We start from the raw sequence: 18,160 nt of genomic DNA on the forward strand, positions 1-18,160 counted from the left end.
GTGGGAAGGAATGTTGCCGTCGTCGATCGTCTTGCGCAAGGTCGAAGAAGACTGCCGTGGTGTCTTGCACGAGCGTGCTGTGGTGGCCCGATGAGGCGATGATCGACGAAAGAAGTCATCCAGTGTTCCTGCTGACGGCTGACGTAATGCTACGATGGTGGCTTGATGATCGGCGAAACAAGTCCCGTGCAAGTTGCATGGGTGACCTTTTGGAGAATACAGGCCCAAGAACGAGGACGCAAGTGTGGAGAACAGCAGAACGATCGAAGGACCGGCAGCCGCGCCAAGAACCAGATGCTGCAAGAAAATACAGGCGATGATCGAACGAAGAAGGGGGAGGATGCTTTGGACAGATCTGTTTGTTTGCTTTTCCTTGTGTCCAAACTAAACAAGCGTTGATGTTGAATGAATTACTCCATCTGCGACGTGTTGTATCCCTATGATTATTATTTTAAATGTATAAAGTTGTTTACGATTCCTGGAATCCAGTTTTATGGAACATGCTCCAATGCGTTTTTTTTTATCAGAAACTGCAATGACTCATCTCCTCTGCCCGCACGCCCGGGCTTCCTTCACTCTCTCACTTGCAGCTGGGACCCACCATGTCTTCTCCTACCTCCGGCTACTCACAAGTCCACCATGGCCTCTGGCAGGCATCGATGGCATTGTTTGACAAGATTGACTGTATTTGAAACCCTGCCAAAGACTACCTCCAAAATGGATTGAATTGAATCAGCTGCTAGTTGAATACATCTCTGATCTAAAAATGTTTATTTACAACAAAGAATTTCAGCTCTCTATCAACAATCCCTGACAAAATTTTGGCGCCCTTGGGGAGGGGAGCTAGGAGCATGAAAGGAAGTTAAAAGTAGTAAAACAATGTTGGAATGCTGTCCGTTAGATATGCAGTTGTGTAGGAGCAAAATCGCCAGCATTTACAGTTGAATTGCTTCCTTCCCACTAGTTCAATGAGTTCGTCTCGAGCTTGATTTCTTATCCCGTGCTCGCTTCCGTGATAACTTCTTGGTTGCAGAAGCCTTCCATGGTTCCCTTGCTGCATTGTCTGGAAGCATCTTTCTAGGTTGGAAGCGCGCGATGGGAGACCGCTGGGGAGGCCATCTTCGTAAGGCAGACTGCCTCTGTTCCAACAGTTCTCGGTGGTACGACTGTAAAGTAAGAATGGTGCAAGAAAAAAAGAAGAAGAAGTAATCAATAATAGACAAAATAGAATAGGTGGTTACTCGTTCTGTAACAAACGTGCCATCACAAAGAATGTGCTGTTTTCCCTAGTTCTATGGTCCATCAGCAAAACAGCACACAGAAAATCAGTGGCAATAAATCGAACCAAAAAAAAACTGAAAATACCTGAACAACAAAATCACGCCTTTCACAATCCAGGAACATGTCTGCAGTCCAATTAACTCGCCACCTTATTTTATCCCTAACTGTGCTGAAGCTTAGCTGATCTCTGGACGTGAAGCGGTCAACTTCATTGAACCAAAGGCATGTAAACAAGTTTGTTATGGGGATATGTTCCCTAATTATCACACAGCCCTCCGGGACGTCTGTCAATCAGAGTATACTGATATCAGGCAGGTAAACAGTGTTAGAAATATTAATAGGTCACGGATGAGGAGGGAGAAGTAACTACCACTCGTTATAGGAAGTTTGGCTGATGAATAATGGGTTAGACCCTCTCTTTTGTAGAACTCTATCTGGTAGTCAATTGATGTGTTATCATATTTTCCACCAGCCTTGTTGGCCTCAGCTTCCTCGAAAACATCGAAGCGTCTGTAATGCCTGGAAATTGCAAAGCTAACATTCTTCCTCCACAAGAACCTGTAACATAAGTGTAGTGAGATAAATCAAAAACAAACCGGGACAAAATTGATAGAGCAAATGGAGCATCAGTCACACTGGCAACTAGAGAACTTAATTTCTAACAGCATATATAAATGTTCCTTAAGCTATGTGAAGAGTACATAATGCAAAACAAGTGACTGTTTACCTTTCTAATACCTGATAAGGATCCCTCACCAGCTTAAGTTTCCCATCAATCCAAATTGAATATCGCGCATTAGGAAAAAGCCGATGAAGTAATAGCTTTGGAACCTGTAGGAGGAAAAGATCACAGGGGGCATAGATGGTAAAACCAGACCCAATTAACTTGTTGGTTCTGATTTGCATTAACAAATGTCAAGTCAAGCAAAGTTTCAGAATGGGATAACAAGGATAACATGGAGTCCAGTATTCCTTATTCAGTTCATGGAGAAAAACACAGAACAACATGGTAGATTGCGAATAACACAGGTTTGGATGAGAAAAATCAAAATCGCCAACTGCATAGGTACCTTTCCATTGCGTCTAGCATCTGTAAATGGTAGGTTGCGGACAACAACTACCCGCCACAGCCCAATCTTTTTAGTATGACCAATAGTAGTGTTCTTTATTGCAGCTTCTGTTTCTTCATCCAGAAACATAAAGAAGCAAACTGTATCTTTTGAAAATTTGCTGATATTTTCTGGTTGTTGCATTACGTCATAATTACCTGAGAAATTTGTAAGCAAGTGTACATAGTATTTGTAAGCAAGTGTAAAAGCAATTTGTAACGAGGACTGAAATCCAAAGTTGTAGTTACCAAAAATAGCAGAGGCAACAACTGTACTCTGGCACAGCTGCATCTCAGAATGATCAGCTTCATCTATGTCAAACCCAGTATTAAGACCAGGTACCTTCCCTCTTACAAATCTAGAAACAAACAGTAGGTTAGCTACAGCAAAAGAGATACTGATAATTGTAGACAACCATTACATGATATCGAGATAAATCATATGAAATGTATAGGCATACCCACAATGTACAGTCATCGAGTCTTTTATGTCATAAGACTTATCTCGTTCCTCCAGGGATGGAAAACCTCCAAACAAAGAACCGCTCTTGGACTCTTTGGGAATCAAAATCTCTTCAAGAACATAATTTAAGCTTTGAAGGACTGGTGACAATGATGGTTTAGCTGGTCTCAGTGCCAGTGCTTGCTCAACTGGCAAATAACAAACTGGACAAGCTATACAAGCTTAAAATACATTAGTTTAGATTCAGAACTAAAGTAGCACTGAATTGGAGTAGTCAGGAATGTAGACTTACGTCGTGGTCCAGTGCGTTTTCTATCAACTGGTGGAGGAGACAATGAAAAGTTTTCACAAGGATGGTGATCCACAACAATAGCCGGTGGAAAACTCTGCATGAGTTCCTGAACTTGTTTACTATCAGATTGTTTTTCCATCTGCGATGGTGTATTCAAACCATTCACAGTCAGCGAACCTCTCTGAGCTACTGGTCTGCCTGACGATGTCCAAACAGGGTTCACAAAGCTCCGGACATGATCAGAAAACACAAGCATGGTCTCAACACCAGGTGATGCATCTTCGTCTAAAACAGGAAAAAAATGTTTAGTAGGTCAGTATTGGAACACACATACTATGGTGAAAAAAGGACAAGAAAACATATTCTTACAACTGAATGTTACATCCTACTTCAGTATGGCATTTTTTACAACAGATTTTTCAGTCAATTATTATTCAAAATAAGAATGTTTTTAGCACACAACAGTGGGTTTCGCAAACAGAAATCCAGTTGAATCACTAACGTGAACAGATGCATGTGAAAGATGCGCTCTAACTGCAGCTGCAAGCTCAGAAATATGTTAATGGCATTAGCTGTAGTAGAAGATAGACTTCTTGTTTGGCATATTGCTAGAAAAACATTCAATTACACTAAATCCCAGTGAAACACTTTTCTTATTTTCTCAATAAATTTTCAAGCTAATGAAAAACTGGAGGCAAGAAGATGGTGTGCATCTATAAGTAGAAAGCCATCCCATAAAATTTGTCAGAACTTATTGGCATCACATAGAATATTTTGTCCGTTACGAGACCTTGATAAAAGGTCTGGAAACATTTAGCTTCCCACTACCCCAGGAGGGAAATAAGACCCCAAGTCTTAAATTAGACTCAGAAGAAACAAACCGGCTTTTTGTCATTGTAATGTGTAAATTATAAGTTGGTAACAATGAAAATGCATGGAAATTGGCTTCTTGACAAAATGGACCAAAAATCCCTAGTGAACTATTAAATGTCAAATTAAAATGGTCAGCAGAAGCCAAATGAGGTGCATACTGAAAAGAAAAAAAAACGGGCACAAACACAGATGTGCAGTTTACCTATAATGATTTTAAACAAACAGTTGGTGCAATATGAGCTCATCTACAAAGCTGTCACCACAAAGGCACAAACCTTGACAGCATTATCACCAGGTATAAACTTGTAGAAATGTCAATGACACATTAGCTAGATTAAACACTATATCTCTCAACAAGTATGTACTTCAGTTCCAGAAAACTGGCTGATCTGCAGTCAGAACCATAGAATTCAAAACTTCAGATCGCACCCCCAATATTATTGTTTAGTCTCTCAATGCAAATCGCCCAGACATTGGGACTGATCCGATTGGCCTGAACTGCAGGAGGACTATATACTAATCCTCTTTGCATCATATCAGTCAGCTGAAGTTAAAGTTGATGCGGGATAAAGAATGCACATTAACACACGCTAAGATCCCAGAACACATGTCTAATTAGACATAAAATGTGCATAAGGTACACAGAAACATTGACGTGGATTATAACTGGAACACGAGGCAAGGCAACCACCACCTTTACTGACAAGTGATGAGAAGAGGAAGCAGAATGCCACGGCGACGGAGACGAGGAGGCGGAGGAGCATCCGCTGGCGGCGTCCGGCAAGCTTGCAGATCCGGGCGCAGACGCGCGGGCCGCTGGTCCCGCCGAGGGACATCTTCGCGGGCTTCCGCGCGGCCAGCGGTGGGGACGACGACTGGCAATTGATGTGTTATCATATTTTCCACCAGCCTGGTTGGCCTCAGCTTCCTCGAAAACATCTGGTAGTCAATTGGTCATGTAAACAAGTTTTGGTGGCTGGTTTTGTTTCAGTTTGTTTATGTTTAGTGATGAATCATACGACTGTTCCAAGGTTGCAATTGTTATATTTCACAAATGGACAGAGAATGGACAGGGAATGCATTTAGATCACCCCTTGTTCTTAGCACATAGCACATGTACCTCCTTTATATTTGAATTTAAAACTTGGTTCTACATTTGCAGATATAGGAGATTGTGTCACAGTACTTTTGTGTGCGTCTACATCACGAAAGAATATTTGCTCTGGTACTAATCTTTTTACTGCATCAATTACATTTTCACCACACAATAAATCATCTTGCTCCACATGGTTAGGTTCAAATGTAAGTTACCTTCGTTTCTAATTATTGCTAGCAATTCGTTAGGTTCTGAATAAAAATGAATGCAAAAACTATAGTTCAATTCAGTTCTGTAATAGAGTTCAGTTCACTATTAAAGCTAAGTTCTGGAATTAAAGTTCAGTAATACAGTTCTCAGCCACCAGGTTACATGTGCCTCTTTCAAAAAGGATTCTGTTATTAGAGTTCATTATTAGAGTTTAGTACTGGTACCTGGTACTGCTTCAGTTCTGGTGGCTGGTTTTGTTTCAGTTTGTTTGTGTTTAGTAATAAATCATACAACTGTTCCATGAGTTATATTTGTTATATTTCACAAATGGACAGGGAATGCATTTAGATCACCCCTTGTTTTGAGGTCTCTACATACTCTAAAATAGCACGTGAACATATGTGCCTACTTTATATTTGAATTTAAAACTTGTGTCACAATACTTTTGTGTGCATCTACATCACAAAAGAATATTTGCTCTGGTACTAATCTTTTTACTGCATCAATTACATTTGCACCACACAATAAATCATCTTGCTCCACATAGTTAGGTTCAAATGTAAGCTACTCTTGTTTTCAATTTTGTTCGTGAGCAAGCCATACCTCTTCTATCCGAGCATTCAATAGACACTGCAACAAAAAAGTACTTGTCTGTTTTCTTTGCAACATCAGTCGGTCTGCTTCTCTTTAACTAGGTATTGTTTGTCAGGAGCATTTCATTTTCGCAATTTGTGAGGAATATACACATTTCAGAGGTTCAAGAGTTTTGTTTTTTTTCGAATACACAAGAGAATTGCGTATTTTTTATATTAATAGAAGAAGCAAAAACACAAAAGTCATAGCCAAGAGGCCACACAAGAATTACAGGGGATAACAAGAGGAGAGAAACATAGACAAACATAACAGCCCCAAACACACAATCACACAAGAAACACAATATCACTTAGGTAGCAACATCTGGCAGCGACAGACCTTTGGCACCAGCCAGCTTCCAAAGCATAATATCATTTCCAACCATGGCTAAGGCAGCAGAAAGATTTGGACTCATCCCATTGAAAACACAATCATTCTGATGCTTCCAAAGACACCACGCCCCCAAGATCACTATGGAAATAAGGCCAGCCTGAGAAGATCCCCCAAGGGAGCGGAGATGCCTTTCCACCATGCCATGAAGTCCTCTTCACCCGGTTGCGGTGCCACACCAGCAAGCCCAATCCTTTGGAGAAGGATAAACCAGAATTGTCGAGCGAAAACGCAAGACAGTAGCAGATGGTTGATCGTCTCCTCCTCCTGGTCACAAAGGACACAAGCGTCGGGATGGTCGAGGTTGCGCCTAGCCAACCGGTCGGCCGTCCAGCAACGGTTGTGGGCAACCAGCCATAAGAAGAATCGACACTTTGGAGGCGCCCAACTTTTCCAAATAAGATCGCAATGCTCGAAAGTGATTGAGCCCATGAAGATCATCTCATAAGCAGACTTTGCTTATCAGGGGTATCAGGCAACAACAACACCTATGAAACAGCTTCCGCTAAGTTAATGAACTCAGCGATGACCACAGCAGTGACCGTACCACGAAGATCGTGAACCCAAGCCAAATCAGTTAAGCCCTCAACGACCGTTCTCTTGTTAGCTACTCTCTTAGGAACCATAGCACATAGGTGGGGGGCCAGATCAACCAGGCGCTGCCCTAACAGCCATCTGTCACACCAAAACAAGGTGTTGCTGCCATCTCCAACTTCAGAGACTAAGGCAAGATCGAAGAGAGACTTTACCTGATCTAAAAACTGGAGTTGAAAAGAAACCCAAGCCTTTTCCGGACTAGTCTTTTGAAGCCAAAGAGTTTTGTTACATAACGAAATTTCTTAGGAGCACACATTTCAGAACTGAATTTTTGAGATGTACACACATTTATTTTATTTCATAATTGAATTTCTTTTGTTTTAGAACTGAATTTTCAGTGAAGAGCACACACATTTAATAGTTTCAGAGCATGATGTTTCAGAACTAATACAAAACTGAATTGGTTAGAGAGCGCACACATTTCACTTTTTTGGTTGCTTGCTAAAATTTACTCTATGGAGAGATGCCATTGCATACGGCAAAAGCTGAGAGCAGCTTGTGAACGGAATTTACAGAAATGGTTTTTTGAGGTGCACACACATTTCTTTTGTTTCAGAACTGAATTTTTAGAACTGCACCTACAACGTGCTTTATGTGAGAATCATGTCTCTTGTTGTAAGCAGATATAAATGGGCAACACTAACAATTTATCTTTAGGCTGGTAGATTGTCATTCAAGAGCTAGAAAAACTTTTAAAACAACTTATTTTGACAAGGTAATAGTTTCCCTTGTCTAGATAATTTATCCTTTTTTGTAAACGTGTGCACTTAAGACTGTTACTAATGGATCTACTTGCTGGAACATAATGGGAGACGACCATTGTTGCAATTACTTCACCCTCTTTGGTCACGCTATATTTCTCCAGACGGTCCCAAATTATTTTTCTATACCTTCCATCTCAATTTTTCTGTAACTTTTCTATCTACAGAGTTTTTGCTTTCGCTATGTACCTAGAAAAGTCAAAAGACTTATACTTTGAAATAAAAGAGAAAAATACTTGTATTGCAAACTGAAGTAACCATGTTTCTTTCGCTTCAAAATGAGTGCAAATTGAAGTAACCATGTTTCTTCATTTCAAAAAAAAAGAAGAAACCATGTTTTATAGTTTGTTTAGTTAGGCTATATCTGCGAAACATGTTTGAACTATCATATACAAATAAGGTCTACTTGTAATATTTAGAGAAATCGTAGCAACGCACGGGCAAATAACTAGTCAAGACATAAGAGCATCTCCAAGAAACCACGTAAAGACTCCCCAAAACCAGTTTCAGATGTGAAACCTTGTTTTTTGTGCTCCAACAGACCTCCCCCTTTGTCACCCGCATTTATACGTGACCCAAAAACGAGGCATCGCGTGCCACAAATATGCGTGAGAAAAGTACTCTCCCAATCGCTTCCTCGCACATCCTCGGCATCATACGCCCGTGCATCCTGGAAACGAGGCATGGTGCCCGCGCTTTTTTGGCTTGCTAGCTAGCTGACGGATTGAGTCCAGTACTCAAGTTCTTAAAGGAAGGAGGACATGGTTTTCATTCCAGCAAAGACACAGAAAGAAGCACAGAGTATGTGAACCATAAATATTTGTGAACTAAAACATAAATCCTGGCGTTGGCGTCACAATTAATGACGGGGTGCGTTGGACGATTACTGTTATAGCGAGAAGCAAAAATAAAAGGGGCATTGACATGTATCAATGGGCTAGCCATAGAGGCAAACTGGGCTGGCGTCAAAACCTAAAATTTGTAAATGTTGGCCCAGTTTCGTTTCAGCCTTTTATTTTGGGAAACTGCTGGAGTATTTGTTTTTTCCACCACTGAAAAAGATTTAATATGTCCCTCATAATCAGTTTTTGGGGAATTTTTAGCACAAACTCTTGGAGATGCTATAAAAGAATAGGTGGTTACTCGTTCTGTAATAAACATGCCATCACAAAGAATGTGTTGTTTTCCCTAAGGCCCGTTTAGATCCTTGGAATGGAATTCCATTCTAATAATACTAATAATTAACACATATCAACTAAGCTAAAACAGTTTTATGAACAAAAACTCGACCTAACCAACTCAGCTAGCAAAAAACGGGGATTTTTATTAAACAATTGCATAAAATTCGCTCAAATAATAAGGAGTTGAATCCAGGACACAAGGAGTGTTATTCAGACCACCTAACCAACTCAGCTAGAAGCCATTTGACATTTTATGCAAAATATATTTATATACTATTATTAGGAAGATGACGAAAATATTTATGTGCTGAAAGGAAAATGGCATTTACCATTCTCTCTAAATTGTTTTTGATGATTGATGACCATTACAACTTAATGGACTAACTAGTTTGCCTAGTTGATTAATTCTCAGGTGCATAAGTCCATCCATCTTAACTCCAAGTAGACTGGGTGGTGGTAATGCAAGAGGAGCTCAACAACTTCACGAGGAATGATGTCTGACATTTAGGTCCACGTCCTAACCAAAATATTGTAGGCACCAAATGAGTATTCCACAACAAACAGGACGAGCATGGTGTGGAGACTAGGAATAAAGCCCGACTTGTTGCCAAGGGGTATTCACAAGTCAAAGGTTTGGATTTTGATGAAACATATGCACCACCCATAGCTAGGCTTGAGTAAATTCGAATTTTACTTGCCTATGCTACTTACCATGGCTTTAAGTTGTATCCAATGGATGTGAAAAGTGCCTTTCTCAATGGCCCTATCAAGGAAGATGTGTATGTTGAGCAACCTTCCGACTTTGAAGAGAGTGATTATCTTTCACATGTCTTTAAGCTCCTAAAGGCGCTTTATAGGCTCAAACAAGCCCCTAGAGCATGGTATAAATGCCTGAGAGACTTTCTTATTGCTAATGGTTTCAAAGTCGAAAAAGCTGACCCTACTCTCTTCACTAAAAAATTGTCAAAGACTTGTTTATATGCCAAATCTATGTTGATGATATTATTTTTGGGTCTACTAACAAGTCATCTTGTGAAGAGTTTAGTAGAATTATGATACATAAATTTGAGATGTCCATGATGGGGAGTTGAAGTATTTCCTTGGATTCCAAATCAAGCAACCCCAATAGGGCACCTTCATCATCTAAACAAAGTACACTCAAGACATTATCAAGAAATTAACTAACTATAATGGATGCCAATAATAAATAATAATAATATATTTTTAATGCATGAAAAATGGTTTTAAAGAGTCCAAGAATTCTAGAAAAAATCCTAGACATGTTTTAGAGCCCAACAATCTCGAATAAAGTGTTTGGAGCTTATAAAAAATGTTTTTAAGTGCCCTAAATAAATAGAATTTGTTTTCTTGAAAAATGAGAAAATTACTCGAAAATATGGAAAAGTAATGGAGACTTCAAGGAGGTATGCTAACACATTTCGAACATCTTTTGCATTTAAAAACACTATGCAACAATCAAAGCTTCTCTAGGTTTTTATTTACTAAGCTAACACTTATATATATACAAGAGAAAAGCTTATCAACGACCAGAAAATGACGACCACCTGTACTATGTGGTTGTGAGGAGTCTCGGCGGCACAGTGCAAGCTCTGTCCAACCCAGCCGACGACCAAAAACATGTCATCGTTAGCGAGCTAACCTCTGTGGTCGTTAAACATAGAATCCAACTTTGCCTTCACGACGACCACAGTGATTGGCGTGAATACCTACCTCTCCCCGCGCGTAAACAGAAAAGCAATTGACACGATCTACAACAACCCCGCATGAATCGAAGCTCACTCGATCTCCTTCAAGATTTCCTCTCGTTCCCTGTCAATAGATCAATCTACGGGGCAGGGGCGGCCACAATGTCTTCCTCCTCCCCTCGGTAATTCCTAACCAGCCACCACGTCTTCCTCCTCCCCTCTGTAATTCCTAGGTCAAAGGGAGCAGGAGCGGCCATCCCCCATCCCTTCCCTTCCAGGTCGCGACCATCTTCTCACCTTGGGAACCACATTCACCTCCCTAAAACAACATCCCCCTCATCCCAAGTAACCCTAATTTATATTTTGGAACCACACAAGGCAGTTCGTCCAAGCAAAAGGGTGTTCCTGCTGTAATCTTTAGAGAATATATGTTAATTAGTAAGATTCCACAAGTTTATATGTTAATTGTGAGGCATAGTGGCTGATCTGTGAGAAGTGTATATAAAAATTACTTGTATCAAATGGGAATTCAGACAATTGTGGTTGTGGTTGAGATCAAAATATACTACAATATTTAGTTTAATTAGCGATGCTGCTAGAACCTCACCACATGTGCCCCTAATTTATATTTTGGAACCACACAAGGTAGTTCGTCCAAGCAAAAGGGTGTTCCTACTGTAATCTTCAGAGAATATATGTTAATTAGTTAGATTCCACAAGTTTATATGCTAATTGTGAGGCATAGTGGCTGATCTGTGAGAAGTGTATACATAAATTACTTGTATCAAATGAGAATTCAGACCATTGTGGTTGTGGTTGAGATCAAAATATACTACAATATTTAGTTTAATTAATGATGCTGCTAGAACCTCATCCCATGTGCCCGTAATTTATATTTTTGAACCACACAAGGCAGTTCGTCCAAGCAAAAGGGTGTTCCTGCTGTAATCTTCAGAGAATATATGTTAATTAGTTAGATTCCAAAAGTTTATATGTTAATTGTGAGGCATAGTGGCTGATCTGTGAGAACTGTATACAGAAATTACTTGTATCAAATGGGAATTCCGACAACTGTGGTTGTGGTTGAGATCAAAATATACTACAATATTTAGTTTAATTAGTGATGCTGCTAGAACCTCATCCCATGTGCCCCTAATTTATATTTTGGAACCACACAAGGCAGTTCATCCAAGCAAAAGGGTGTTCCTGCTTTAATCTTCAGAGAATATATGTTAATTAGTTAGATTCCACAAGTTTATATGCTAATTGTGAGGCATAGTGGCTGATCTGTGAGAAGTGTATACATAAATTACTTGTATCAAATGGGAATTCAGACCATTGTGGTTGTGGTTGAGATCAAAATACACTACAGTATTTAGTTTAATTAATGATGCTGCTAGAACCTCATCCCATGTGCCCGTAATTTATATTTTGGAACCACACAAGGCAGTTCGTCCAAGCAAAAGGGTGTTCCTGCTGTAATCTTCAGAGAATATATGTTAATTAGTTTGATTTCACAAGTTTATATGTTAATTGTGAGGCATAGTGGCTGATCTATGAGAAGTGTATACATAAATTACTTGTATCAAATGGGAATTCCGACCATTGTGGTTGTGGTTGAGATCAAAATATACAACAATATTTAGTTTAATTAGTGATGCTGCTAGAACCTCATCCCATGTGCCCCTAATTTATATTTTGGAACCACACAAGGCAGTTCATCCAAGCAAAAGGGTGTTCCTGCTGTAATCTTCAGAGAATATATGTTAATTAGTTAGATTCCACAAGTTTATACGTTAATTTTGAGGCATAATGGCTGATCTGTGAGAAGTGTATACAGAAGTTACTTGTATCAAATGGAAATTCAGACCATTGTGGTTGTGGACCTGTGGTTGAGATCAAAATATACTACAATATTTAGTTTAACTAGCGATGCTGCTAGAACCTCATCCCATGTGCCCCTAATTTATATTTTGGAACCACACAAGACAGTTCGTCCAAGCAAAAGGGTGTTCCTGCTGTAATTTTCAGAGAATATATGTTAATTAGTTAGATTCCACAAGTTTATATGTTAATTGTGAGGCATAGTGGCTGATCTGTGAGAATTTTATACAGAAATTACTTGTATCAAATGGGAATTCAGACCATTGTGGTTGTGGTTGAGATCAAAATATACTACAATATTTATTTTAATTAGTGATGCTGCTAGAACAATTTACTTTTCAGTGTTGTGTTTCGGTTAATATTATTCATGGATATGCAGTTTTAGTTTATATCATATATTTCCTATTGACTGGCACCTTACTATTTCATAATTGTCACTCCAGAATGTGTTGATTTCAGGATCGTGCATTTTACGTTATTTGTCTCAACCTGAAGGAGCAATTCATCCAAGTAAAGGTGTGTAACCTAAATCTCCTAATATAATCTATGCATAGTTATGGCAATTTCAATTCAAGTCTGACCCACTAGCAATTTTTATGGTGAATACCTAAAGATTTTCCACTCAACTACTTTGGTCACATATAAAATTCTATGATTTATAAACATGCAATTTTAGTAGATGTAAATTATAGTAAACATTTAAGATTGAATGACATATGAATCTGTTTTGACAAAAAATATATTACCACATGTTTTATAATTAATATTTACCATATTTATGGCACCGAGTAAGGCATGGATGAATCTAGTTGACGAGCGTCTTAGTACTGAATGTTTGGATGGCCTGACTTCAAAAAAATCTTTATTTAGATGGGGTCGCCAAGTTCTTGGATTATGCATTCAGTAGGTTAGGTGATGGCAGTAAAATTAGGTGTCCCTGCATGAAATGTTGTAATACATACAACCGTGCTCTTGGCACATCATTCGCACGACACATTGGTAGAATCGTTCGTGATCCTACTATTACCCCGGTGAGGGTGAAGAAATGGACAGACATTACTGAGACATCTATGATGCATATTTTTGCTGCAATCAAGGTATACTTTCATTATATTGTTGTGTTATCTTTTATATATGGTATACTTTCATTATATTGTCGTGTTATCTTTTATATATGTATATATATCCTTGAAGATGGTACATTTATATGGGGCATCTGTTTAACAATTTTTTAAGGACAAGTTTGAAAACATAGACGAAAACATTAAAATTGTTGTCTATGAAAATGATATCATGGAGCATGCTAGGGATCTATGGAACAATTGGTGTGGTGACTTTTGTCAGGACTATGTCAAGCCAGCAAAGAATATGCAACAAGCTATTAAGAACTGCCCTGAAGATTTTCCAGAAGCTAAGTGGGAGTGGTTGGTTAAAGAACATTTCTATAGTAAGGAGTTCATTGTAAGTGCTATACTGCTGCCCATTACTGTTCTTAATTGTTTACTGCTGAGATGATGTTGTTAACATGTATAGTAATCTAATTATTCATTGCATTCTAGGCAAGGAGCAAGAGAAATTCAAAAAATAGATCTAACTTGACAATCCTCCATCACAATGGAAGCAAACCATTTAGAAAAGTAATTTATGACAATGTAAGTATTTGTCATTTTATCTCAACATGTTGATTAGTTTTCTTGTATTACTTGTTAGTTTTGATTACATTTGTTCCATGCATATACTAGGGCGGTAAGGATAACAACCCTCCAAGTTTGGATGCCTTATTTTTCATGACTCACACAAAGGGTGGTAGTTTTATAGATTCTGAATCCTCCAGCAAGCATGTGAGCTTATGAAGTCATATATATTTCATTTTATTAGTGATATATCATAATACAAACCTCTGAAATTAAGGTATCTTTGAATGCAGGCACAACTTGAGGAACAAATATCATTAGATCCTTCTCTTTGTAATACAGAACTTATGGATAAGTGCTTCCCTTCAAAGAGACAGGATCACATTGTTGGATATGGTGGTGGCGTGAAAACAAGACACCTTAGAAGTCCATGCATTAGTAAGGCTGAATTGATAGAAAAGTTGAAACAATCCGAGGATGAGAAAAGAGCAATGCAAGAAGAAAATAGAGAGCTACGAGAAGAAAATAAAGCTACAAACAGTCGTATGAGCCATATGGAACAAGAGTGGGAAGAACTAAATAATAGATTAAGTAGTAGTTAGACAAAAAATCCTAGTGTCAGCATTGTTGTAAAGATTTTTCAGATTTTATACTATATGGAAATACATCTCATATGTAATAATCAGATTTGTTTTGGTTAATACAATTTATACTTGTTTCAAATGAGGTTCATATATGAGCTCAGAAGTGTTTGTTGGTGCATGCTGAAATGAAATGTAGTTTCCTGTCTTTGATATACTATCTACTACTACTCTATAAAATCGTAAGGAGGGCGTCCACAGATGCTACACCATGCCCCCGCCTCGACATCCTTACCCCCGCCGCGTTCTCTGCAGATGGAAGGCACCATTCACGAATCCTACGTGCGCCCCCGCCATCCTCGCACTGCTCCCCGCAGCCCCCTTCCATCGGCGACACCATCCTCGCCCCCACCACGCTCTCTCTAGATGGAAGGCACCATTCATGGATCTGCGCGGCCGCCCCCGCCATCCTCGCGTGCAGCCGGGGGTTATATAGCAACACCCATAGAGCACACGCCCTCGCCATCCGCTTCCCTCCCTCCCCGCTCGCGTTGTGTTGTGCCTCACCTCTCCGCCTCGTCCTGTCACTACAAACCTGCACTGCTTCCTCCTTGATGCAGACCTGCACTGCTCCGGTGCGTGTCCACGAGGGCATGTAGGGTGGCGCCGGGCGCCGTGGTGAAGCCAGTGCCGGCGTTGCCGGGGGCCACCTGCGGGAAGGTGCCGGCGGGGCACGTGCCTATGGTGGTCGGCGCAGAGGGGGAGGATACACAGCGGTTCATCGTCCCTGTGGAGCTGCTGGGCCGCCCGCCCATCGTCGAGCTACTCCGCCGTGCCGCGCAGGAATACACGTACATGCGTCGGGGCTCGCTCCGCATCCCCTTCCCCTTGGTCGCGTTTCGCCTCCTCCTCAGTGCACTCGCGGGGACCGCCGCCGCCGCCGGCCCCGACGGTGGGCTCACATTTGCTTGCTTCTCCATGGTCGTCTGAGATGAGATCCCTAGCGTAGCGGGTTCCTTCTTCTGCTGCTTCTCCTTCCTTGAGGCATGCGTTGTGCTATCAGTGTTCTTGCTTTTCTAGATTCCATTTGTTTCTTCTTCCTTTTCTCGTTTGGGCTCCGGCAGCTGCTCCACCTCTACAAGGCTACAAGCTCTGCAACAAGAGCGACCGCGTCTAGGTCAACTACAGGTGTTCCTCACCTTCTCCTTCCGCCGCTTTGCCGTCGAGGCTGCCTACAAGGCCTAGCATCACCGTGACGCCCGCTCGACGCCCCCCTCGTCCACGCTCGCGATGTCCCCGACGTGATGCCCCCTCCCTCCGCGCGCGTACACCTCTAGTCGCGTAGCAGTACGTCGCCTGTAATGTCGTCCTCCAGTCCGTCCACGCTGAATCCATCAGCGTCTGCTCCTGCTAGGAGAACGTTGCTGGGGCCAAGATCCCCAAGTTCACCCGCTTCGTTGACCCGCCGCGACCTTCATCAGGTAGCTACTCATCACCTCGGCCCACCAGCCGCATCGAACAGGGAAATCAAACGGATCTGTTCCTTGGAGTTTTGTTTCCTGTGTAGCGTGCCATATTAGCATTTTTGTCGTTGCGCTGTTGTTGATTCGGATTTTGTACTTCGAGAGATGAACAATGCAATTTAAGCATCATCAGAAACATGTTCTGGTTCCCCCCAATATGCAAGTAATATGTACGCCAGGTGTGTTCAAATTCTCTTTGCAACTAACCCATCGACCGAGCTATTTTTTTCTACTTATGTTGTTGAAGTAGTGTTTTCTCGCAGATGTTCGACTTTGGGACATTGCTCCGAGGTACTATGTAATGCAATGCAACTTATGTTCATATTCTGTTTCATTTCTCCCCCATTAGAAACAGTAGCCTATACTTATATAATAACACTGGACATTTCATAGATTAATGATGAACTAAATTTCTTGTATGTGCTGCAGCACAATTTGTGCCACAGATTCAGCTCAAAAGTCGATACAATAACAAAATTGGTGTATTTATATGTTCTTCAACATTTATTTTCTTTACGTTGAATTTAGATAATTGTAGTGGTTGATTCTTCCTCCTTTCTTTATCTTTGTTATTTCTTGGGCCTTGGTGGAGGAGGTTACAACGGCAGCGGTGGACAATTTGGCTGGTTGGATCTTATTTGGGTGCTCGTATTGTATGTTTTATGCAGAGTCGGAAGGACGTGGAGGGTCGCTCTTAGTCATCAAGAGGTTCGTCTCTTTCTGATGTGTTTGCATACAAATAGAAAATTTTATAGTTTGCCAATGTCGTTTGTTCAAGCAATTTTCTATTTACTAAATCATAAACATATTAGTTGTTTGGCATAGTAGATCAAATGCAGAATCTAATTACTGGACTAGAAAAAATATGATCCGTTGTGCTTTGAATGGTTTCTCTCTGTTTCCTAGATGTAGAGCATGGCTCTTATTCTTTGCCTGTTTAAATCGATTGTAGTGATTTGTTTAGTTCTGCTCTGCAGCCCTTTGAGAGATACATACCTGGGTTTGTATATTTGTCCATTTCAGAGGTCAATGTATTACCTTGTCAGGTAGCTTTAAGATTTCTAAAATTGACAAAAATGGTTGGAAGATCAAACATCGAGAATTCACTTTCTACAAGTGGAACAATTGCATATCAGGGCATTGATCTATTGATATGTGCCCATATTTCTATTTATTTGTCTTCAAGTTCTAGATATCTCTCTTATTCTGATTTCTATAGGCACATTTTGCTGCAGATTTCTGTTTTCAAATTGTTCTTGTACCATGTTTCATTAGCACTAATATTTTAGTTTAATTAAAAAGGATCTGGCTTAGCATGAGTGAAAAGATATTTAAGTTAGTTAAAAACAATCTGACTTAGGCCCCGTTTGGTTGGAGGTAGTCACATTTAGTCCATAAATTGCCAAACGATTGGACTAAACTATTTTAGTCTTTAGTCTCTCAAGGGATGACTAAAAGAGACTAAACCATATAAATTCCACTTTTCCCCTCCTTTATTTTAGTTGCACTAATGGCAGGAGAATTCTAAGGGGTATTTTAGTCCTATTATGATTCATTTAATGTGTTTTAAATAGTTTTAGTCTCTAGAACTAAACAGGTTAGGGACTAAATTTTAGTCTCCTAACTAAACTTTAGTTCCTAGACTAAAGGAACCAAACGAGGCCTTAGCATTAGTGAAAAGACATGTGAGTCATTTTTATGACTTCTACATTTGCAACATGTGGTATGTAGCATGTCTAAAATAGCAATATGCAACTTTCATGAATTATGCAATTTTTAAGCAGCATGACATGTGAGGACTGATTTTTCTGTTTCAATGCAAGGGGGCACCACGACAGGTGGTGGCAGGCGCGTGGGTGGACACGAAGGCAACTGGGTTTGCCCTGACATGAGGTTCGTTTCCATTATCGTGTTCATGGATTTTCTAGTGGACTAGATTAAAGATTC

At 40.2% G+C, this 18,160-nt stretch overlaps 2 protein-coding genes across 6 annotated transcripts; both read right to left on the reverse strand.

The window, feature by feature from the left end:
• Window positions 1–704: 704 nt before the first annotated feature.
• LOC103635859 (Inner membrane protein oxaA) lies at window positions 705–4,969 on the reverse strand. 5 transcript variants are annotated; one of them, XM_035961795.1, is made up of 9 exons: window positions 4,712–4,919; window positions 3,145–3,429; window positions 2,851–3,055; window positions 2,639–2,748; window positions 2,352–2,548; window positions 2,009–2,112; window positions 1,652–1,839; window positions 1,366–1,565; window positions 705–1,166 (listed from the first exon to the last, which is right to left on the reverse strand). In XM_035961795.1, the coding sequence occupies exons 1-9, from the start codon at window positions 4,851–4,853 to the stop codon at window positions 966–968; spliced, it is 1,632 nt and encodes a 543-aa protein (XP_035817688.1). In that variant the 5' UTR covers window positions 4,854–4,919; the 3' UTR covers window positions 705–965. The 5 variants fall into 5 exon arrangements, with proteins under 5 accessions (XP_035817688.1, XP_020398389.1, XP_008656458.2 ...); XM_020542800.1 differs by having other exon boundaries at window positions 2,851–3,064; window positions 4,709–4,899; XM_008658236.3 differs by having other exon boundaries at window positions 2,851–3,064; window positions 4,722–4,892.
• A 10,308-nt stretch (window positions 4,970–15,277) lies between these two features.
• On the reverse strand, window positions 15,278–15,670 carry LOC103637259 (uncharacterized). The gene has a single exon (XM_035961982.1). It carries the CDS (start codon window positions 15,668–15,670, stop codon window positions 15,278–15,280), a length of 393 nt encoding a protein of 130 aa, XP_035817875.1.
• Window positions 15,671–18,160: the final 2,490 nt, after the last annotated feature.

The sequence above is a fragment of the Zea mays genome, chromosome 8, assembly GCF_902167145.1.
Source record: "Zea mays cultivar B73 chromosome 8, Zm-B73-REFERENCE-NAM-5.0, whole genome shotgun sequence".
NCBI classification, from domain to species: domain Eukaryota; kingdom Viridiplantae; phylum Streptophyta; class Magnoliopsida; order Poales; family Poaceae; genus Zea; species Zea mays.

Coding starts and splice junctions, on each gene's coding strand:
- LOC103635859 (XM_020542800.1), bottom strand. CDS start 4,853: ATGTCCCTCGGCGGGACCAGCGGCCCGCGCGTCTGCGCCCGGATCTGC. Junction 3,430..4,708: donor ATCACTTGTCAGTAAAGGTG/GTGGTTGCCTTG, acceptor TTCCTGTTTTAG/ACGAAGATGCATCACCTGGT. Junction 2,749..2,850: donor TCGATGACTGTACATTGTGG/GTATGCCTATAC, acceptor GTTTGTTTCTAG/ATTTGTAAGAGGGAAGGTAC.
- LOC103637259 (XM_035961982.1), bottom strand. CDS start 15,670: ATGGAGAAGCAAGCAAATGTGAGCCCACCGTCGGGGCCGGCGGCGGCG.